The 23,735-nt window shown below is 43.1% G+C and overlaps 3 protein-coding genes across 6 annotated transcripts in view; 2 read left to right on the forward strand and 1 right to left on the reverse strand.

Annotated features, from left to right (window-relative positions):
- The first annotated feature begins 1,166 nt into the window (after nt 1–1,166).
- phf13 (PHD finger protein 13) lies at nt 1,167–7,012 on the forward strand. The gene is made up of 5 exons (XM_084032182.1): nt 1,167–1,538; nt 2,391–2,492; nt 3,854–4,033; nt 4,119–4,539; nt 4,629–7,012. Exons 1-5 carry the CDS (start codon nt 1,494–1,496, stop codon nt 4,859–4,861), a joined length of 981 nt encoding a protein of 326 aa, XP_083888308.1. The 5' UTR covers nt 1,167–1,493; the 3' UTR covers nt 4,862–7,012.
- A 903-nt stretch (nt 7,013–7,915) lies between these two features.
- On the reverse strand, nt 7,916–14,867 carry dnajc11b (DnaJ (Hsp40) homolog, subfamily C, member 11b). Its single transcript, XM_084032171.1, has 16 exons — nt 14,763–14,867; nt 13,797–13,926; nt 13,584–13,657; nt 13,385–13,486; nt 13,182–13,310; nt 12,973–13,095; nt 12,716–12,789; nt 12,414–12,603; nt 12,168–12,253; nt 11,440–11,556; nt 11,189–11,344; nt 10,258–10,327; nt 10,005–10,062; nt 9,658–9,800; nt 9,425–9,554; nt 7,916–9,311 (listed from the first exon to the last, which is right to left on the reverse strand). Exons 1-16 carry the CDS (start codon nt 14,835–14,837, stop codon nt 9,286–9,288), a joined length of 1,683 nt encoding a protein of 560 aa, XP_083888297.1. The 5' UTR covers nt 14,838–14,867; the 3' UTR covers nt 7,916–9,285.
- A 2,799-nt stretch (nt 14,868–17,666) lies between these two features.
- Nucleotides 17,667–23,735, forward strand: part of LOC311027702 (calmodulin-binding transcription activator 1-like) — a 45,560-nt gene continuing 39,491 nt past the window's right edge. For all 4 annotated transcript variants that reach the window (XM_084031842.1, XM_084031843.1, XM_084031844.1 and 1 more), the window contains exons 1-2: nt 17,667–17,801; nt 19,877–19,972. In XM_084031842.1, coding sequence (XP_083887968.1) covers nt 17,777–17,801; nt 19,877–19,972 — 121 coding nt within the window. In that variant the 5' untranslated portion in view covers nt 17,667–17,776. The remainder of the gene's footprint in view (nt 17,802–19,876; nt 19,973–23,735) is intronic.

Genomic DNA, 23,735 nt, shown 5'->3' on the forward strand with positions numbered 1-23,735 from the left:
GGAACCTCAAACCCAGACACCAACCGGAACATGAAAACACGACTTCCGTTGGGAAATTTGTCAGCGCCCTCTTCAGGAAGTTCGACAATTAGCATCTAACATTCTTTTTTATTCACCATTTTCATGACTTCTGCAGCATGGCATATAAATGACATGCTTTTTTTTTATATTAAAATATCTATATAATATAGTATAATATACTCGACATTCAGCAATTGACATAACGATAGTAATTCACATAAATATATGGATAGTGAATGGAAATAAAAATAAATAGCATAATAAGTGGTTCAATTCAAAAAAATGAAATATGTTAAATAACATTAAAAAAATATATACATTTATATATATATATATATATATATATATATATATATATATATATATATATATATATATATATATATATATATATATATATAGTCCTACCAATACGTCAGTTGATTTGATTGCATTTTTATAATACCTTTTTTTTTTTTTTTTTTTCAAATATTGAGTAATTCCCTTTTAATAAGTACATTTTGCTGTTAATTCTTGGATATGTTTACGTAAGTAAGGTTTTACATGCAAGTTTTTTTCATGGTGTGGTATTATTACTTTAAGTTAATGTTTCTGAATATTTCTCCTATCACTAATGTGGGCCCTACTGACTCCTGTATCTTCTTCGGTTCAGTATTTTGAGGCCCCCTAAACATAAGAGGGCCTCAATATCAGATTATAATAAAGCATCAAGACCATATAATTTCAGGTGGTCTTGTAATTTTGATGTAGATATTATTTCATCAGATTGTACAGGATGCTAAAAGAAAAAGGGTATGTGAACCTGGGGCTTTGGGAAGTCCAAATAATTTGGGGGATACGTTTTAACAACTTCCAAGAGAAAATCATTGAGTGGAAGACCATCAACTCAAATCTCTTTGGCTTAATATTGCTTCACTTGGATGTTCGATTCTCACTGTACACACTGATTGTAGGCTATGTACAGAGGTTGAGGCTAACTTTACACGTCTTGAAACATGCCCGGAGGAATTACGCCACACGCCAAAGGGGGGCGGTATTGCACCCTTTTGTTCACTAGATGCCATAACCACGATGATGATGAAGAAGAAGAACAGGGGGCAGGCAGCTGCCTGGTGACAGCCGAAGCGAACCGCTCCCCCAACAGTCAGTATACCGAATTAACAGAAGACATTATCGTGCAGCTCGGTGTAAATACATTAGTAGCGTTTACTATTCATGGAGACACGGTTTACAACTTTGAGCCGATTAGTGCAGTTGACGTTATCGTTGGTTTTGATGGCAAACTGAGTCAACACTGTTGCTTCGAGTTTTAGCATAAGTAACGTTGACGACGTTAGCTGAAAGGTAACGTTATCTAGCAAGCACAAGCTAGGTAACCTCGGTGTTTACGGGTTCGTGTCGAGTAGTCCGCTGCTTTGGTTTGTCACGTTATCGAGGGGAAAAAACGCCAGGTGGCCAGGTACTGGGCGAAGATGGGTGACATAAACCCATCGACATCTCATGCATATCAGACCGAGGTGAGTGCTTTTATGTAACTGTTTCACAGTGAGTAGTTTGCAGACATGGCTAACTATGTTAGCAAACGTCAACTTGATCGAGGTTGTCACCACACGCTGTAGCAGCTGCTTGTTAGCGTTAGCTTACCGCGCTAATGCTGTCAAAATGTTAGCTGTTGGTGCAGAAATAAAATAAGTAACATGTTCTCAGAATTCGGGTAAGCTTAGTTTAAGCTGTCATCTTTCACTACTAGAGACCGCGTGAAAGAGTGAGTCAGTGGCTTTACTACTTTTTGTAAAGAGTGTTCACGCTAGAGCTAGCATAACGTTTCATCGAAAAGAAAACATTCCATCACCATTGCGAATCATGCTAACATTAATGTCGCCTTACTGGCCATCGTATTCACGCCATCTGCTTTTATCGTCAGTTAACAGTTGTCTGATTCTGACCGCCTTCGAGACACCGTGAGACTCTCTGACGTTCTTTAATTAGAATGTATTTGTTGCTTCATAATTTTATTCTGATCGTTAAAACTCCACCGACTCTAGCTAGCAGATACCTTCTTAGCATTAGTTACTTATTTGCTGTCTGTTGCTAGCTGACCTAGCTAATATTAGCTGCCGTGTTTAGATTGTTTGTGGGTGTGGGGGGTTGGTGGGTTTGGTGGCAAGGTTCACTGACGTGTCCATTCGATTAAGTTAATCAAACTTTAGCTTATGTTTGTCAACATGTTAATTGTGTGTGTCGTTGAGTTTTGTTGCGTCGCGGCCGCCGAGTGTCGCTTAGTGTTATGGTGATGTTCCGCTCGGTCGTCAACACCGTGTCGGCATGTTTGTTTGATCATACAGCTGATGTTTAAATGACTGTTTCAGGGTTTCAGTCCGCCATACAGGAGGAGGAGGACAGTGGAGGATTTTAACAAGTTTTGCACGTTTGTCTTGGCCTATGCCGGTTACATCCCATACCCACAAGAGGTGAGTGAATTAAGCAGTTGTTGCCTGATGTAACACTTATATACACATGCCATCTTTTTTAGTGTTGACTAAGGCTCTCTTATTTCAGCTCACGTTACATTTTGTTACCTCCGAGGATTGTTGTATTTCGTTACGGTGTGTTTCAACATGTAAACAGTCAAATAAACCGCTGAGAAAATAGCCTGAGGCTTGTACTACGAAGCAGGATTTGTATCTTCTTCAGGTCTAACCCTGAGGTTTTCAGTTCTGCGACGTCGGTTCCCTTCATAATGTGGTCGATTTTCATAATTGCCTTATGCCCCAGAGCAGCGAGATCAAGATACAAAAGCGCCCCCTTTTGACACACCAAAGCTCGACATGCGGGTTGTGTGTTATATATTACACAAAAACGAAGCAGTTAAACTCATAATCTGGAAAAAAAAAAAAAGCAGCACGCTTTAATCTGCCAAATGCAGAAAGGACAGCTGACAAAAATTGCTTATTGTCTGAATTTGTAATATCTCATTAAAATTACACGTGTGTATGTCAAATAGTCCTTGGCACACTGTCCATCAGATCATATCCATCTTCCTCAGTCCACCTCCTTTATAATTGTTGACTTAATTATTTTTATTAAAACCATGGTAATTAAAACATGCACCCCCACTTCCTTAAAACATTGAGTGAATCTCTGTCCTGTTATCAAGGGAAGCTTTTACGTGTTGGATTTAGTGTCTGTCGTTACACAAACCATTTCCCCCCCAAACTCCAACAGGTAAAAGCCTCTAGATGCCCTCTTCTGTTTCACATGACAAATTAATTTCCATCTGCTCCCTCTGTATGCACACATTTCGTTACATAACACAAGGCTGTCCGGTCATTTGTTGACAGTTAGTGAAGCTTTTATGCACCTGATCTCCTTTTATAATCCAAAAACGGATCATTTATTGTCACGTTAGAATGAGTAAATAATAATACAAAATAATAATTATAATAAAGTTGGAAAATGTAATATGATAAATAGTGCAGCCCAACATTCAAACTGTCATGGCAGTATTTAACAAAGCTTTCCGCAAGGATGTGGAGCCAGTTAGCGGGGCTCTGGGGGTGTGCCCTGACTTTAGCATTGCTTGTCAGGTCACTGAAATGGATTCATAACAGCAACCTCGCTGCATTGTTAGACAATGGAATTTCCAACACTTTCTGAAGATCTTGAGGACACAATGACATTTAATACAAATTAAAATTATAACAAAGGACTGCCAAATCATCATAGTTTCAAGCTGTCTTATTATTATTATTAAATGGACGAATCTGTTGATGTTTTTCTCCAGATGTGAGTTTGAACTCACTAACCCCTAGTTATTTGTTTTTTGTAACAGGACTCTGCATTGCGCAGTAGTTCCAGTCCTCCAAACAGTACAGGCAGCACAGCTGACAGTGATGGCTGGACCTCGGGACCCCCAACCTCCTGTCCCCAGCGCTCTCCTAAGGTCCCCCAGGACAGGAGCAGGAAACGTCCACAGCCAGGACCCACAATGTCCAGTCACACCAAGAAAGATGTGAGTTGAATTGATGCCACATCTTAGCCCTCATAAATTCCTCCTCATTTCTTTCAACATACATGTCACTTTTTCCCTTCTGCAGCACACAATCACTACTCTGCACCCAGATGACCGCAGGAAAGCTGACAAGCTAAAGAAGAAGAAAAGGAGAAAGGACAGGGAGCATGCGGCTGGTGAAGAAGGTGGGATTCAGCAGGCCCACTCAACAATCCCCGAGCTGCAGTACCCCGTCTCCTTTGGTGGCCGTATGATCAAAGAAGAGCCTGAAGATGATATCAGCATTCCTCTACACCCCCAGAGCCTTCCTAGCCCAGCCTCCTGCAAGGTGGAGCCCAATGAGGAGGATCAAAACTGGGATGGTCACGACCTTGAAGAAGGGGTGGTAAAGGTGCAGAAGGTGGAAGGCTTTGCAGGAAGCCGAACAGTGTTCCGCCAGGGGAAACAGGTGGTGTTCAGAGATGAAGATGGATCAGGAGAGGATGAGGACATCATGGTAGACTCGGGTAAGGTTTCATAATAATGCATATATTGCATTGGTAAAAGTTTGACAAAGTGACCAAGTTTAACTCGGCGTATGCTCTTGTCTTCGCAGATGATGACTCGTGGGACCTAGTGACGTGTTTCTGCATGAAGCCTTTTGCGGGCCGGGCCATGATCGAGTGCAACAAGTGTAATACCTGGATCCACCTGTCGTGTGCCAAGATCCGCAAAAGCCACGTGCCAGAGTCATATGTGTGCCAGAGCTGCAGAGAGTCGCACGGAACCCTAGATGCCCGCCGCTCCCACCGCTCGCGTGTAGGCCCGCGCAAGCATCTGCTAGACTGAACCCAGGCTGAAATGAACCCTGAACTCTGACCCTTTCCACTCCTGTGTCCCCCTTCACCTGCTGGGCTGAACCTTCCTCAAATTCAGGTCTTGCACCCTTCAGTCTCTGTCCTTCATGGCCAGCCATGAAATCATATTTTCTATAAACACTTTAGTGGACCTATCCCAAGCCCTTATCCCATTTGAAAACAGTTTGAGTGCTGTTTTAGATTTACTAAGGTCTGTTCCTGCTTCCCTACAGACTCTGCGTAAGGCAATCACTGAATGGATGTCTGTCTGTAGATGACATTAGCATAGCAGCAAACCTCTACTGTTGGGACTTGGTGTCTCGTGAACACTGGAAACATTTGAACTGCCATATAGAGAGAATATCCTCACAACTGCCACCCACTATGGTGCATGCTGGGATTTGTGGGAAAGACAGTTTGCACTTTTCTCACTTTTTTTTTTTTTTTAAAGAATACATATGACTTTCTGATTAAACTGGATTTGATTTACCTTACATGCTTCTTGCTACACAATGAACTGTTAAAAATGAGAAAAGAGTAAGGCCTTGTGTTATTTGCTTCAGATGGTGCTATAGTATTAAGCTGAGGTATAATCCAATAGAACAAAGATATTAGGATAAGAGACCAGAGTCTGCATCCGCTTCACATGTTTGTTGCCCTGTTTTGTTATTTAAGACTTTGCGAAAGAATATCTTTGAGGCTTGAACCCCTTACAACTGAACCAACCAAGCGCTTGTCCCTCTCCTCCTTCACAAACTGTCTTCCAGCCTCGGCTATTCCTCTGAATCAAGGTGTTTCCTCGCCACACGTGAAGCTTTCACGAAATGTGTTTTTAAAAAATGTTTAAACAGTGCTCTTATTTCACGAGAATTTTTTTTTTTCATAAATAATAACTTGTTATTCCACAGATTAAAAAAAAAAAAAAAAGCCAGATAACTATTGAGATTCAGATGACAGAGTTTTCACTAAATGTATTTTCTTTTGCCTCTGGTCATGGTTTTTGCTGCATTTTTGTGACAAGATTGAGCAGCGGTATTGTTCATAAATACTTTTGTTTTCAAAACTATTATTTACTTTGGTTTTCAACCGTTTCATCCTCATGACAAGTGTTTTCAGAGACAATTCTATTTATAGAAGGGAACTCCTATGGCCGTCCTGTTTAAGTATCAAAAGAATAAAAGCTATCTTAACTGGAATAGTATTGTTAGAAATATTCTCTCAAGAGTCCAGTTGAAATTATGCATGCGGGTGTGTTTGTTGGAATGGTTGACACTGTGTTGGGGTGCTGACAATGCATGTGCTGCTATGGCGCAACAGAGTTCCATAGTTTTTGGTCTTTTGTAAGACGGAGAAAAGGATATTGACAAAGTACTATGGGCAGGGTCGGTTTGTTTTGTCTCTGAAGGGTCCGATTTAAAGAACAGATCTCTCTTTTCACCTCACTAACATTTTCACAGCAGTATTGTTACTTCCATATGCAGTGGATTTATGGAAAAAAATGTTTTTTTAGGGCACTTTTTTCCCTAAAACTTGCTGGAAATTTGGAATTTAAGCTTTGTTATTCATGTGTCATCTGCTTTTGTTTCTGATTATATAAAAGCCATACTGTAGTGACAGATTTTAGACTCAGAAACTTTTTATATTAGTCCAGGATGGGATTTTACAATGCAGAATCAATTACTTGACTGGGCAACCATAGACACACACACAATGAATGTTCGGTGTGTAACACATGACGTTGAAAGAGTTCAAAGTTCATCTCTGCACTCGTCTTCTGGGTTTTACAAACATTGGTTAAATGGTTCATACCCAGCAATCGTGAGATCTTAAAAATCATCAGATGGTGATGTTTATAAGATGTTTCAAGGCCTAAAACTTTTTGCTGTTTCCCAGGACATCCATGTCTTGATGAGAACCTGAGGAGACATCTACAGGCACAAATTTCTCTTTGCATTTGAGTCTGCGTCTTTAAGACATCAGTGTAATTAATGTTAGCAATGCTTATTGTGATACAGCTCGTTTAGTCTGATCTTGGGTTATCCTATCCCCTTTATTGAGAAAGCGTTGTCTGTACTGTGGTGCAAACTGTTTCTGTGAAACTACTGTAAACTATTGTAAATAAAGAGTTACCATTTTAACTTGACGCTTTTTGTCTTTATAAGAGCAAAGGGGATTTTATATTGGTGACTGGATCATCTCTAATGCTCTTGAAATGAAACCAGAATCTTCATCGCTTCATATTTATTGTAATCTTTACAGGACAGAGAACACAGGCTCATCGATCATACATACAGTATATTTACATACTAATGTGGGTCAGTTGGGATGATGGGCTGGAGTGTAACAGCAGGGAGCAGTCTTTCTGCTGGCCTCATGGTGGCACTAGAGCAGAGGTGACCAGCTAACCTATCAAAATACTCAATGGAACATTTAAAAAAATGCGAGAAAACAAATGCTACAAACAATATCTGTGCAAAATGGCTGCTGCAGTAGTGATCCCAATGCAAGACCACTATGGATCTCACTATAGAGATGGACGTCCTTCCCCCTAAATACCAAAACATCCATCTCAATGCTGACTGTTTTTACTGCCTACCCAAACCTTGCAGGTCAATCACACCAATGGAGAAAAAAACTGAATTCATCAATGGAGGGCACCATATTAAGTCAACCACACTAGTCATAATAGCTTCTTTGTTCACTTGGGAGTTCAGTACAAGTGTACAGCTTTAATTAGCGGCTTCAGCACAACTTCCATGACAACCAGCCTCTACTATGTCTTGAACATTGTACATGTTGTGCAAAATGTTAACGTTTGTATTAAATAAAATGCATTTAGGGTACGTGTTTTGATGAGTGCAGGATTCCTCATCACCCATGAAGGTGTCTCCCAACGAAATGAGAAATAATTCACGAACTCATTTGATATTAAAAACGTTGGGAATTCTGTGCAACACCTGTCTTACTTATGTGAACACAAAGTGCATCAGAGGATATTAGATTTCCCATGTTAAACTCTCCACTGATAAGATGTAAGAGGTTATCACTTAAAAGACTACCAAGTGACAAGCATGGTTTTAGCATCATATAAATGACCATGTATAAGAAGTGACATGGCATAAGCACATTAATTCAATATTTAAATTTTAAAAAAGGGAGAACATAAAATTAAAATATATGGCACAGGACTGGTGAACAAAGGCCGATCAATAAATGCAGCCATGTAAATGTGCCATAAACGGTCAAATTGTTTTTGTCATGGCTCAGATCAGCACCAGTCACAAATCCGTTACAGTGACCTTTTCAATAACAAACACAACCTTAATGAGAGGCTGACCTACGCCCTCTACTGGTCGCATCACAGCAGCAATATCCTTGTTCATGTCTTATTTTCTGTTAAATTATTACAAATACCAGTAGTTACGGTTATAGGGGCCTTGGGACTGGAAGTACACCTGTAAAAGGAGAAACTATAACCTTCCCATTTAATAATCATTGTATGAAATTTGGTTTGGGCTGCAACTGCACAGCGACGATCAATAAATACTGACGCAAATCCAATTGAAGTGGAACTTCTGCCTTTAAATTGCAGTCTAGCCTGAATTATTGAAACAATATGTATGAAGAATTCAAGGCCGTCTCTTCCTGTTTGGATCACTACCGTCAAAGGGCATATTTATCACTTTCCCTGTAAAATCCCTCCTTCGCCTGATCTATCCCAACCGTCAGAGGGAGATATAGGTTTTGAGCACCAGTTCACACCTGAGCAGCAGACATGTCACTCAAAGGCATAATAAATTAGGTAGGACATTTCAACGGGTAAACAAAAACACGAGTTACGCTATCGATCCTCAGTCCTGGCCAGCCACTGAGACACGATCCCGCATAATGTCACTCTAAACATTTGCACGAGTTAGTGAACTGACCGTTATAACATTATCAGAGGAAAACCTACCAGGGTGACACACATACATGACAGAGACTACAATGATACGGGGTAAAATAAAATCACGGTACAGCTCGTTTGTTTCAATTTATGTGCACTTTTAGCTCACCGAATGGCCACCACGTCCGCAGTGACCATCTGTCCTTCTGTGTAGTGCATATGTAAAACTATGTTCAGTGCCAGTGTCTGGTCTTCTGCAGCAGGCAGGTGTAGCAGACTAGAGACATAAAAGGGTAACACCTTGTAGAAACTCTGAGCTGACTCCTGTGTTCTGCTGAAACCCGGAGACGGCCCACAGGAGAGGGAGGAGTGGATAGTCGATAAACAGATTCACTATTACCATGTCAGAAGAGGACCCGAGGAGACAGACTTATTGTTGATGTGTCCCCCTCCATTCTTGGGTTCATCTTTTTATACAAAGTCTCTTTTATCTGCATGTCGCTCCCTGGTGCTACGACAGCCGAGGGCTCCTAGGACTCGGACTCGATTCTGTGAGCTGAAAAGACAAAATCAAAATATTATAAACATGGATGCATGTATACGCCGTATTAGAATGCAGGTACACGCTTATAATAATGTGTCTTCTGGGTAAAGTGGCTGCATACTAACATTGTTTGGGTATCCGTAGCGACTCGGTGTCTGCACAAATGACTTGGTGCATGACACCTCTGAACTGGTACAGTAACTTGAGACTCTTCTCCTCTCCTACACAGGGGTCGAAGAAGCCCGGCAAACCTGCCTGCACACGGACACACAATGCATATGCATGCAAACAGATTTGGGGATAATCAAATGGAGACACTGACATGTAAGCACAAACACAAACACACACACACACACACCTTAGAGGCCTCGGTAAGGATGAGTTTGGAGTCCTTGACCAGACACTGCAGAGGCACAGTGACGTCAATGACCTTTGCTTTCTCCTGCTTCTGGCTGGTGTCGGACACAAATTTTCCATACCAGGCATTCAGGATGATCAGACCTGGAGAGAAACATACAGTGTAAACCTTTAGTGCTTTCAAGTAACACTGGGTGTGTATGTATTTTTCATATGATTTTTACCAAGCTTTGTCTGAAAAAGGTTCTCAGTTTCTCACCCTGGTGTAGTGTCTGTGTGTGTGTGTGTGTGTGTGTGTGTGTGTGTGTGTGTGTGTGTGTGTGTGTGTGTGTGTGTGTGTTCCCTCACCCATCTTGGATTCTTCCGCTTCTATGATTCTCCTCACAGACTCCTGCATCAGCAGAACCTGCAGAGGAGCCGAGGGAGAAAGAGGAGGAGGAGGGGTAGAGGAGGAGGAGGAGAACAAAATGGAATAGCATAGGAAAAAGGTTTTCAGGGGAAATGAGGAGAGCTGAACCTAGAAACAATGATCATTGATCCTCCCCGACACACACACACACACAACGTATAACTGTGTTTGCATGTGAATGTGAGCGCTCACAGCAGACTCCGCCTCGTTCTTCTTCTTGGCGATGTCTGTGGCTGAGCTCTTCCTTTGCAGTTCCAGATCTCTGAGAAGCACAAAGCAGACAGAAACAATCACCCACCGGGATTCACTGTGGAGGCCTGCTATGATGACAGTGCCAGTGTAACCATGTAAGTAACTCAGTAGTATTAATGGCACCCATAATCAAAATAATGCATCTCTGCAAAAAATAATGGCTGTATAGTACTCTTCAGCTGATGGAGTTTAACAATTAAACGCATCTAAATGATGTAAAAAAGCAAAAGCTTAAAGTGGCATTCCGTAACATTTTCATCTATTTAATTGTCTTATTACTTAAATAGGATCTCTGTGTCTGTGGTGACATTCCAGCACAAAATTAGTGACGCTTATAACCTACTTATTACATCAGTCAGCAGCGGTTAGTCTGCCCAGGTGCAGCTAGTCACTGAAGCGTATGCTGCATTTCATTGCAATCGGAAATCAGTAACTTCCAACTGCTGAGTCAGGCTCCCTCTAGTCTAAAGTGTTTGACCAGGTACATTTCATTACTGCTGACTCACAATGGAGGATCAGAGAAAGACGACCATTCAACTTCCAGTCCCAAGAAAAAGAAACCAAAAAACTAAGTGAGGGAGTGAAGAAGGGCAAGTAATCAAGAAGCAAAGTGACCGCTAACGAGGGAAAAATGACAGACCTCCTTTCAGTGTGGAGGGTTAGGGTTTGAAGGCATCACGCAGATGAGAGAAAGTCGACACTGTTCGGTTGCCAAAGGAACTCTGGGAGATGAGGTCCCAGAGGCTCACCTGCAACTCCAAATACCGCCAAAGAGGCCGCTAGAAGCAACATATCTCAAATCTTACAGACTGCCACTTTAAGGAGAAGTTCAAAGGATTGGGTAATTGAGTATCAGAGGCGTTGGACTCACTGCTCTTTCTGTGCTTGTGTAAATGGGATGATGACCAGTCTGTGGAGGGCCATGTATATCAGCAGGGGTCCCACAGTGGCATAGAAGACAGCACTGGGTAGCAGCTGATCTGTTAGGTGGACTGGAAACAGGTATGTCTGACTGGCACGTGCCAACCTGCACCAGAAACACCAGCACACACACATTAGTTAATAGTGCAGGCAGATAAGGACCCACGAGAGAATGACATCATAGTTTGGAATGGCCAGTACTTGATCTTGAGTGTGACTCCCTGAGGGACCCCGATGCTGACAGTGGCTGACAGGACACTGTGTCGGCTGATCTTCCTCTCTGCTCCATATTCCACCACAGTACCAAACCAGCCAGTCCTGCAAGGGGAGGAACACAAAAATCAAACATTTTCAAACAACCTTTCTTTTTACAACTTATATATTTTCTCTTCTATTGTTATATTTCCCCCTTTTACATTAATGTTTTATGTATTTTATGAATTTTTAATTATGTTAATATGCTCCTAGTATGTTGTTGTTTTTATCTCCTGCAGCTCTTTTAATAGTGTATATGAACTGTCATTTGATTTATTTTCCTAACTGTAATTAGTTTCTTTCTTGAAATTATGCTCTATGCATAATTATAAATATAGTACAGTATTTAAAAAAAAAGAAAATATTTTTTATAAAATACTACATTTAATTGTTGTAATTGTGAAATATTTTCACTGTCAAAAAAGTTATAGAATCATCAAAATTTTCTTGCCATGACAAGAAAATTACATTAAAAAAAAAATCCTTCGAGTCCCGCATAATTTAATATCGGGAACAACAGCAATTTTCAATTTTTCGTTGCTCTAATGAGGAATTTCCTTCAAAATCAACAGATTTTTTCCCCCCGCATTGCCTTATTTTTGCACACTGACTGCCAAGTAAACGTGATTTACAGAAAATAAGTCTTTTGACATGGGATAATCAGACATACGTACTTAACAGAGCCTTTCACTTTGGTCTGGTCCTCATCCTGGAACTTGTATTGGTAGCTCATCATCAGGTAGGAGTGAGGCACGCCCAGCTGGAAGACGTGGGGTTGGGAGAGAAGGAAGACAGGATCCATATTAGTATACAGAGTGAGATAATAGCAGATATCAGGGAAAAGGAAGTCATATTCACCACATATGCCTGCCTACCTAAAGTGTATATGCATTTTTGTTTGTGCTTATGTTTGTGTGTACCTGCAGAGCGAGAGTAAAGTGGGTGCTCTTTGTGTCTCGGACCAGGCTGGTGGTCATGGCACTGTTGGGCCCCCAGCGCCACTGCAGATAACCCATGGTGTTCTGGTCCAGGTGGCGTGCCGTCATCAGAGAACAGCTTGGCCGCAAACCCCGTGGAGAGAACTGCAAACCGCACTGGGCTGTCAAGAAACTGGACACACAGGAGATAGAAAAGAAAGAGGACGTCAGATGGACAGAGAATGGCGTTCATATGTTAATACGGTGTGTATTATCGTCTCCTATATCAAACAATAAGGCCTTACCACCGGGAAGTGATGTTGCGGAACACCTTTAACCCAATAAGAGGTCCAAGTATGTCTCCTGCACCCAACTCAACCTGCAGAGACCAACGCACAGAAATGTGTGATTACAGGAGGACAAGTCAGAGCCAAAATGAACAAAACAGTCATTATTATCCCGTCCTAACATTTAACACGTGTGTGTGTGTGTGTGTGTGTGTGTGTGTGTGTGTGTGTGTGTGTGTGTGTGTGTGTGTGTGTGTGTGTGTGTGTCTGTGTACCTCTCCCCAGCCCTTGGCTGACGTGACTCTTCGTACGGTCATGTTAATGTTGCCCCCTCCGTTCCCGTTGTGCGTAGAGAGCGAACCAGACAGCACTGCCGTGTCAATGTTCGTCAAAGGAGCCTGAGGAAAGACAGGAAAGTTGCACCTGGCTTAGACGAGTAGCAGCGTGGAAGGTCACCACTAAGTCAGTGTGTGTTTTGTTGTACCTCTATGGACTGGGAAATGTGCATCTTGTTGATTTCAATGTGAGGAAATCCTCCTCCTGGCATCTCTTCAAAGTCCTCATCATAGCGGTCAAACAAGTCTGTTGCATCCACACCCACGCTGATGGTGCCCTGGACAACGAGGGAGTGAAATACAGTGAAAGTGGTGAAGTGAGATGGATGAGGTGTTACTGTGACCAACATACCTTGGGGTTAGTCCTTTGCTGCAGTCTCCTTTCTTCTCTTTCTCTCTGCAGTCTTTCGTACTCCTCCCGAATTTCTGCTGGAGTTCTCTTCCTCTCCACCACCTACAGAGCATCGCCACGATAAGGTATGAAGACATAATGTGAAGCACGTATGATGTAGCAGCAAAACCACAAGAGATTTATGCCACACAATACATACCTCCCAGCCTTCCACCTCCAACCCTTTCTTCCCAAAGATGTCATAGATGGCTCTGGAGTGAGCATCACTCAGCACTGAGGGGAAATACGGCTCACTTTAGTCTTGATGTTACGTCGTGTGCTTTGAATGCCATTTTTCTCATGTCACCCTGCTTAATTGTATTGGTATTTCTAATGGGTTGTATTCCAACTGGTGCAAGCCAATCATCCTTACCCTCATATGCCTGGTGCACCTGGTTGAAGAGCTGTTCAGCCTGGCTCTTCAGCTCTGGGTCTCGATGCTTGTCAGGATGGTAGAGCATACACAGCCTCCGATACGACGCCTTCAGCTCCTCCAATGTCGCCTGTCACAAAAGAGCAGGGCAGGTCTCACTTGTGAGTAAGGCTACAACTAGCAATTATTCTCACTATTGATGCAACACTTTGTTAATTAACTGAAATCATTAATGGTTTGGTCAGTAAAATGCCAGAAAAGGTCAGGTCTTTAAATTGCCATTTGATTGATTGATTGATTGATTTAACAGTTCAGTTCAATTACATAAGACACATTCAAGTATGACATCTTCACATTTGAGAGGCTGGAACCAGCAACCAGCGTTTTTGATTGAAAATAATTATCAAAATTGATAATGATTTTCACTCAGTTGATTGATTGATAAACTAATTCAGCTCCACTCCTGGGTGCTGAGACAACACTGCTGCATGAAAGCATCCTGTCTTTTAAAGAAACAGCTACGAGGCTACTGACATCAATAAAGGAATTAAAGTCTGACTACGTAGTTCCTGTTGGGCTTCAGTGTCTGCCAGGGTAACTACTTAATGTTAACGTTATCCAGTTGCACCTCCAAGGATAAGTCCTTGGCAGGCCTCTCAGACTCGCCTGTTTAGTGAAAACTGAGATTTGAGAAGGTGCTAATCGTAGAAATATTATTTTTGCTCTAACATGCAAACACTGCCTGCATTCCAGTAAAGCAGCTGCTAAATATCCCGCTTCCCATGCCTCTGCAGCAGCAACCGGTCTGAACCTCCGAGGATGATGGTGCTGAGGAAGAACACCGTTATTCTGCTGGAGGACGATGCACCGACTGCAGAGCGGTTTCGCGAAGCCAAAATCTACCCGACAATCACGGCGAAAGGTGCGTCACTATTCGGCGTCCCTGCGACGCTGAACAAACCGTACCTCTTTCCTGACGTTGAGCAGAGAGTAGTAATCCTGGTTATCAAACTCGAAATCATCATCTAAGGACGCCGCCATGTTTGCGTTTGGTAAGGTCCCGCCCACCCCTCCAGTGTTCTGAACGTTGATTGGTTGGTCAAATGACGAGCGGAAGTTGCTCTGTCGCCCTCTGCTGGTTGTGTTTGAGCTCGTCAGCGCCAAAGACGGGTGATAAAAGGGTGACTCGTTTCACTGAATGCAATAACAAAGATGCTCATTTTTTATTAACTTTAGCAACTGATGTTTATGCCTGTTCAAACGTTACAGTCATTTAATTATTAAGAAATGTTACTTTAAATTCATGTTATAACGAGAATTTCTCTTCTCCAAAGTAGTACCAGTTGCAACCTTTATCATGCCATGTTAGCCCATAGTTAAACCACAAATTAGCTATCTTAATTGCCACATTGTTGAATCGGGGGCTGTTGGCGGTGTGGACCCCGGGGCAGTTTTCCCAGTTGGTAATCCAATTTCTTCTATCTCTGTTGCTCTGCTGCCAGTTGGCCGACAGCTTTCTCTCGTTTTACTTTTGTCATTTGTTGCAGTGATGGAAGAAGTATTCATATGTTGTGTAAAAGTAGCAATACTACTATGTAAAAGTACTCTAATAGCCCAACGCTACAAGTATCAGTATCTGAGGTTACTTCCAGCCTATATCTGCCCCCCAAGGCCAGATAGCTACTACCCATCCTTGGGCCATAATGTGGATGTGGATACTCATTAACAAAATGTTCTTCAGAGAAGCATAAGCCAATTATACTTCATGATAAGTTTGAGACTTACTTCTCTGGTTGTGGCTTGGGGGGAGCATATAGCCTATGTTCACAAATGTTGATTAAACTTCCCAAGGTCATGAAAATAACATATTTGAATTCTTAATTTAAGTGATTATAGAAAGGTTATAGTACTCCTTTGTCAGAATGCCCCCTTCAGAATGTTATATGTTATTTTACTTAAGTACTGTACACAAGTCACATTTGATACTCGCTGCTTTCTATTTGTACTTCACTGTGTTTTTGTAGGACATAATGTTCTATTTACTCCACTTTATTGATCTGTTATAACTATTGATTATAGTTATTTTTGCACTTAAAGATTTTACAAACAAAACATATTAATTTATAGAATAGTTTTGCCCAAAAGTATATAGAGTAAATTAGCTTACACAACCGACTATAGCATTAAAATACTCGTAGGCTAGTTTTAGTATTGAGTAAAGGATCTGAAAAAATCCTTCCACCACTCTATTCATATTGGATTTTTATTACTGATGACTCAACAAATAAGAAGCATTTTAATATTGTTGCTCATCATGGTGGAGCTAATTTTAAATACCCATACTCTAAGGTAGCTTAATCTAAAGTAATACATTTTGTTTTAGGCTAATACTATTTGTGGATGTCATAGAGTGTTGTGTTGTTATGAATAAGAGTTTCACTTTAATATTAGCAAAAACAGAAGATATTTTTGGTAAACCAGTTTTATTATTGGTAAAGTAAAGATGCCTCAAGATTATAAGTGCAACATCGAAGTAAATGTACTATTCACCGCCACTAAACCACTTAATATTGTTCATATATATTGTATTTTATTTTTAAAATCTACATCTGCCAAACGCTGTGCATGGCCTGCAGCTGTGTTGTTTATGAAATGACATCAGTCCTGCATCGCACACGTGCACACGGTTTTGAGGGTTTAACTCGACCTTCTTTTTTTGGCTATTTATCTTTTACACGTTCCTCATGGCCATTCATCCTGCATGAACACTGTCTGCCAGGAGCCCTGCGTGCCTCTGCACTTTGAGGCTATACGCAAAGCGTATGTAGCCGAAGACGAACCATTCAAAAGCTTCGTTTTTCGTGAAGCGTGTCTACGAGAGGATTGACTGTCAAACACGAGGCTTTGGTGCAAAGGCGATATTCTACCCGGAGGCACAGAATGACAGTGTGGGTTTGAAACAAGAACATAATGGTCCCGGGTGATCCCCCGCTATTTAGAATGAATAGCCTCATATAAAACGGCGGAATTATAAATAGCCGTATCGTTGAGAATAGCTTAGGCTCGCTGGAAACTTAACTTCCCGTAGGAACGTTACAGCAAGGATACAACGACATCCTGCTGGGGCCGACAGAGGCGACGAGGGGAGACGGGGGACACGTTTTCTCAGTTCGTCTAACAAGTTTTACCGACCTATCATCACTTCACGGCTCAAAGAAAGCAGGCGGTGAGCGCGCGCAGCCCGTGTAGGCTCGCGTGGAGCTGTCCTTTCAGCACCGCGAGCTTCAGCACCACATTGAATGACAGCACCCGCCAACCCAGCGCGCATCCTCTTTCAGGCAGCACTTGTCATTTAGATTCAAGGGGTTCATGATTTATGGCGAGACACGACCTTACAATGCATTTTGTCAACAGTCCGCCGGATTCGCATGTGGAGAAATGTGCGCGCGCGTGTGTATGTGTGTGTAAAGTGGCTACGTGTGTGTAGGCCTACGTTGTGTGTGTCTGTGTGTATTTTTGTGAGAGAGAGACAGAGAGAGAGAGAGAAGACGATGATGAGCATGATGATGATGCTGTGGGAGGCTGTCAAGGTGTCCTCGAATACAGACGTCGCTCAGTGACGTGAGAGAGCGAGAAGAGTGCGCGTGAACATCGGGGGGTGGGAGGGGCGGAGCCAACGGGAACAAACGGAGGGATGGAGAGTTCCGCGAGTCACCATCACGGATCCCCGCTGTCAATCCTCACGCCGTTGACCAATAGTCTCGCAGAACGCGGCAGGCTCGCCCCCCCACCCCTTCTTCTCAGCCCCGCCCCCCTCCTTGAGCTGTCCTCTCTGTGCACGCGCGTGCTCTACCCCCCCCCCCCCCCCCCCCTCCCCCACCCTCCACCACCTCCACCACCACCACTAGGTCGAGTCGAGGAGGAGGAGGAGGAGGAAGAGGAGGAGGAGGAGGAGGGATGAGGCGCGCGGCGGAGGGGAAATGGCTGCCGAAAACAAGCCGGAAGGTAAGAGAGAAATAACGGTTTTTATTTGAGATGGCAGAGTGCTTCTATTCGGGGTTCAGGCGAGGCGATGAAGGTACGGAGGCATGGAGGGGGAGAGAGATAACGGCGGGGCTTTCCTTTTCTTCTAGCCCGTCCCGAAAACACTGACGCTGGTGCTGAACCAGCGACTGTGTGGAGCACGGTTAACCGACAGCAAATAAATAACGGAGGGAGAGTTGTCCCGTCGGTGGGCTCCGAGTGAGTCGGGATAGGGCAGTTTTTCACCGTCCGCTGCTTGCCAGCGTTTCCCATGAGCAGCTGGTTTATAAGTGCCTTTGAGACGTTTAGCATAAAAGGGATGGGGATGAGAGACGATGAGAGTGGTTCACGCTGAAGGAATTCTGATGCTTTCTGTGTGTGTGTGCGCGCGCGCGTGCGCGTGTGTTTTCATCTGTCTCTGTGTCTCTCTTTGGGCATGAAATAGACCATTGGGTCGTATATTTCCTTTCCTGGCATGCACACAACCTCCCAGACCAGTTGGGCATTTATTTAGTCACAATCCAATGTTGGCGTGTGTGTGTGTGTGTGTGTGTGTGTGTGTGTGTGTGTGTGTGTGTGTGTGTGTGTGTGTGTGTGTGTGTATGCATGTGTATGTATGTGTTTATGTGTTTCATGTGATGTGTGCTTATGGTTGCTAAGGCAGTGAAGGTGAGAATGTGGATACATTTGGGGAGGGGGGAGGGGGGGAATATGTCAGTTTTAGGTCATATGAATGTAGTTTCCATTTTTACTCCCTCGAGGCTAAACTCTTGGGGGTCATTATTGTCACACACGCAGCCACCATTTCATTCAGACTGTTGCGACTGTTATTCATTCTTTCATGAATTATTTAAGAGATGACCACAATCACCATGGCAATATTATCTCCATCTCAACTCGTTGCTTAATGAAATCTTTATTTCTCATTCATTGCGCTGGACACATGTTTATAAACATTCCCTGGTTTAATCTGCTCCAAGTGTCACTTTCATTTTCCTTCCTGTTCGAGGTACTGTTATCACACATCCCTCTTAAGCCAATAAACACAGCATCTGGATGTGTTGTTGTGGATCGCACACAGTTGTTCAGCAAATTGAATCATGTACACTGAATGCATCCGTTTTTTATTATAAGACGATTCTTAAGTGATTCTTCTGATCTCTTCCTCAGCAAACTGAGGAATCTTTAACCCTCTCTCCACTAGGGAGCGATGCTGAGCATGATCTTTTTTTATTTTCGGATAACTTGAACTACACAAGTAATATAATACATTTCAGAAGTACGTGTTTAGGTGTGTGGCATTTAAAGTCAGACGTGCATAGATGGAAGCGTGCAGGCGAGCATGCAGTGCAGCCAGAGGCAAAGTGAAGGCCGTGGGTTGAGAGTCCCGTTGCGTGAAAAGACTAGAACTGGAGATGAGACAGATGGCTCATGGGCAGATCAGCAGGCACTGTACCACATAAATATAAAACCAACCCCCTGCCCATAGTGTACTATACCTAAGCACGCAGGCATCTTACAGTTGTGCGTTATGTGTAGAAACGATGTAATAATTTACGAGCTCCGGTCTTGCTGAATGGAAGCAAAATGAATCGCAGTGGCGACGAATGCAGGAGACCCACTTTTTCCCAATTCCATCCCCTGGCAGATGTGAGTGGCACTGATCAGCAGAGTACACCAGTGGGCATGAGAACAACATCCACCATATAGCCTGGAAGACCATCTCCCTCTGCGCTGGTTGGTCTACTTTGTATCATAGCAACAGTGGTCAGGGAAACAGAGAAATGATGAGAGAGAAGAGAAACTAAAGCTGGGTACAAGTTAGTCACACACATGGAGGCAGTGTATCTACTGTGGCCAATCGATCAGGGGACACAATGGAGGCAAGTTAGTGGATCAGAAAATGGATCAGCCCACATGCATATCTCTTGGAGTTTTGTTTCTGGGCTTCAGAGGAGGAAGAATGAAGTAGGCGTGCGACTGCCAAGGAAACCAAAGTCTGGAGCATCTCCTAAATATGTCTCTGTCTCTTTCTCGCTCTTCTCCCGTCTTTGTAGGACTGAAGAAGATAAGAAATCCCGAGCGAATGGTCAGGATTGCCGTTGGTTACACAGGACACACCCCTCCCAAGAGTGACGACACTGACGCCAACAGTAAGAGACACAGGAACACTCTTCACACTGTTTGTGCATGTGCGTTCACATTTGTCTGTGGCACGGGGTGACTCTGGGAGCAAGTGTAAAAGCCTTCTGGCAGAATGATGTGATGTGGGAACTGACTGAGGTCTCCTCTTCATCTGCTCTGTAACAGATCACACTAACACGCGCACACACACACACACACACACACTCACGCATGTACACAAAACAAACACCCACTGTGTCGCTGAGCTGAGACGTCATTCCGATTCAGCTATGTTACACATCATGTTTATTCATGCATGCCAGTACAGTATTAGCGGGCACACACACACACACACACACACACACACACACACACACACACACACACACACACACACACACACATGCACATAGCAATAGAGAAGGCAGGGCTTACTTTGGCTATCAGTAGTTTATTGTCATACCTAATCTGTACACATGGCATTATGTATCTATAATCCTCAATGGGCCTGGTTAAACTAGGAGTGAGATGGAGTGTGTAATCTGGGGTCGCCGCCTGGTCGTTTATGAGTCCGACTTTGTCCTGGGCATGTGTGTGACTGCTGCGGTGTGTCGAGAGGCAATGATTACTTTGATTGGTTATTGATTTGCGAGGACATACCGCAGATGCATGTCTCTGTTCTTGTGTGTGTGTGTGTGTTGGGTATACACTAACACCCCCAAACCCCTTTCCTTTTCAAAAAAGGAGCAGTTGGCCTCATACGTGCACTAGATCCTCTTAATTTTGGTAAGAGGGATGAGAGCAACGAGACAAAATAGCAAATAAAGAGAGACAATAGAATAAAATAGAACAGAGAGTTCTGTTTGGGATGACTGTTTAATATGAGCTGAGACTTCCCGAGCCTATCCCTGTCTCCTATCTGTTCTCACGTCCCAGCTGGAGGATTACTGGAGGAAAAGTTTATCAGCAGAATGATAAAATTAGCATGCACGCCCATCTCTCTATCCCCCCCTCCGCCCCCTGCTCTCCCTCTTTCTCTCGTCTCTCCCCCACTCTTCCTGCACACTCACTCATCCCATGCTATATTTCCCCCCTTTCTTCTCCCTGCCCTGGCTCTCCCCCCCTGCCCTCCCACCCTCTATCTAGCTGCTGTGCAATGAGCCTTTCTTTCTGTCACATTAATTTCATCCCGAAAAAGGGGCAAAATCTGAAAATTTCCCCTGACGCCTCCTAATATCAGTGGGGGGAGAGTTAAGAGTTGCATTTGGAGCGTTTTACTCTCTCTTTACTGAGGAGAGTTTTATAATTAACTGACAGCCATCTCACAAGGGCATTGGCTTGTTTCTGTATTAAATATGGAGATGACAGTTTTATGAGGTAAAATATTCATCAGTCGGAGGCCACTCTTCTGTGTGATTCCAGTCTAAATTATGGCATTTGATAGGCAACCAAAGCCACGTTTCACTTTGGTTGAAATTGTTCACTTTTTAGCACATATACCGCTATACGACTTAACGAGCCGGCAGTTACACATTAGCATTCAGGCTTTGTCACTCTTTGGACACTTTTTACTAGATTAGGGAGTGAGTGATCTATGTACAGCTGAAAATGAGTGGCTTACTGCTGAGGGACTCACATGAAGCAATGCAGGTATTGACACTTTTATTATTTCAAATATAAATGTGAATAGTACTGAATTTACATATTTAGGTGTGTTCCCCCCCGCTTCCCAGGTTGGCTCATTCTCTTGAGTAGCCAGTAACAGAAGAGAAGTTTTTGCCCTGTGTCACACCGTAATACAGCTCCACTGAGAGTCATTCAGAGCAGATGGAAAAGACGATTGCGACAGTACCCAGACTGAATTTTTTAAAACAGCATTCGCTGGTTCAGGATTGTTAGAAATACAAGATACAACCCTTTGGGGTGTAAAAGCTCATCAGCATTCAACAAATCTTGCAAAGTTGGTCTTACATTCCTCGTCAGCGGGGGGGAAAGCAAATGTGCGGATAGGTTAAGATGACGGTCGTGTCCATGAAGGTGTGCTTTGAAAGGGATTTCGGTACCAAGGTCACCGGTAAAAAACGCCACTCTGGGACAAATACTGTGATGTCTGCGCTTTGATCGGCAGGCGGCGCGCGTGTATGTGTGTGTGCGTGTCTGTTTGCATGTGCACGTGTGTGCGCACGGGTGTTTGTGTGTGTGTGTGTGTGTGCGTGCGTCTACGCATGTGCAACGGGCTTGTTTGATGTGGTGGTTCTGGTACATTTCAAAGGCGAGGCTCTGATGAGAATTCTTCAGAACAGCAGGGGGAGGGGAGGGGGTTATAGCCAGGAGGGGAGGGGTTTAAACGCTGATTGGCATTCATAGCAGAGAGGCTGGAGTGCTGCTAAAAAATAAATTAGGCTTTAACTAAGCTGCACCATTCAGCTGTTTAACTAAGCTGCTGCACCGTTCAGCTGTTTGAAATTTTGTCTTCTCAGGCCTTCTATTAATAAATGCATAATTGATTAGGGGGAGCATACGTGCCTGAACACACTTCCTACTGACACAAACACACACATGCTCAGACACCTACATGCTCACACACATAGACCCCACTCCTTTACTGTTACTGTACTTTTCTTTTCACATCTTTGTGTTGCCTTGTTCCATCTCTTGTCCTTGCAAGATTCTGGCTTTCTGAATCCCCCTCCCCCCTTTCTCTCTCTCGCTCTCTCCCTTTCCCTAAGTTTCTTCATTAACTGTCTTTCTCTCATTCATTGTCTCCCTGCCTCTCTGCTGTCTCCCGCTCTGACCCCCCCCAACCACCCCACCTATCTCTCTTTTTCTCTCGCTCTTTCCTCTGCCCTCAGGTAGAGTATAATTCCTATCTACCCAGGGGAGTCATGAATGGACGCCCTCTACTCAAATGCTTATCAATAACCTTTGAGTGCTTGCTCTCTTTGACTTCTGAGCGGCACACCCGTTGGGCACACACTCACAAACAGGCACACACACACACACGAGCACACACCAGGGGCTCTATCTTTGTGCGGATGCTATGCGCTGGTGAAGTAGTACTTTCCTGAGGCACAGTGGGATTTTTTTTACTCACCTGCAACTATTCAGTATTTTGGTGATTCTCCACACTTTGCAGTGGGAGGAGAGGTGCGATAGGGGTAGGGTCATGGGTAATGCAGCAGGGACAAATAGTTTTGATGATGGGACACTCTTATTTCTCATGTTTGTGTCTCTGACATTACCCAAACCCGTTATTCATTCATTCTCCCACTTGCAGTCACATCGCATTACACTGAAAAATAAAACACATATTTTCTTTCACTTGATGCAAAATGTACTATATCTATATTTTGTCATTGTCAACAAAATCTCACGAAAAGACCAAAACCAGCATTTTGAGCGTTGGTTGCCTGTCCTGTTTGTGGCTTACGGACGTAAATATTTAAACACCGGTCACAAATATATAGTTACATTTTTACAAACGGTTTTATTCCGAAAACAGTACTGTTGTTTTAGCAAGTGTCACCCAAATTGGAGTAAGTTGTGCATTTATTGAGGACTATTTTCAGCTGCGTATTTGGTGCTCATAGTGAGAATACACAGTAGCAGGATTGAGTGGAAATAAACAGCTCTACCAGTGTTCAAGGTAATGAAGTCACCCAGTGACTTTGTACTCATGCAAAATATTTGCTGATAATAAAAACAATAAAATATCACCGTCATATTCTTTTACAGAAAGATTATTTTTACCTCACCTGTGGTATGTGTTTGGATCATTGTGATTCTAAATAA

Source organism: Eutrigla gurnardus, assembly GCF_963514095.1.
Source record: "Eutrigla gurnardus genome assembly, chromosome: 2".
NCBI classification, from domain to species: Eukaryota; Metazoa; Chordata; class Actinopteri; order Perciformes; family Triglidae; genus Eutrigla; species Eutrigla gurnardus.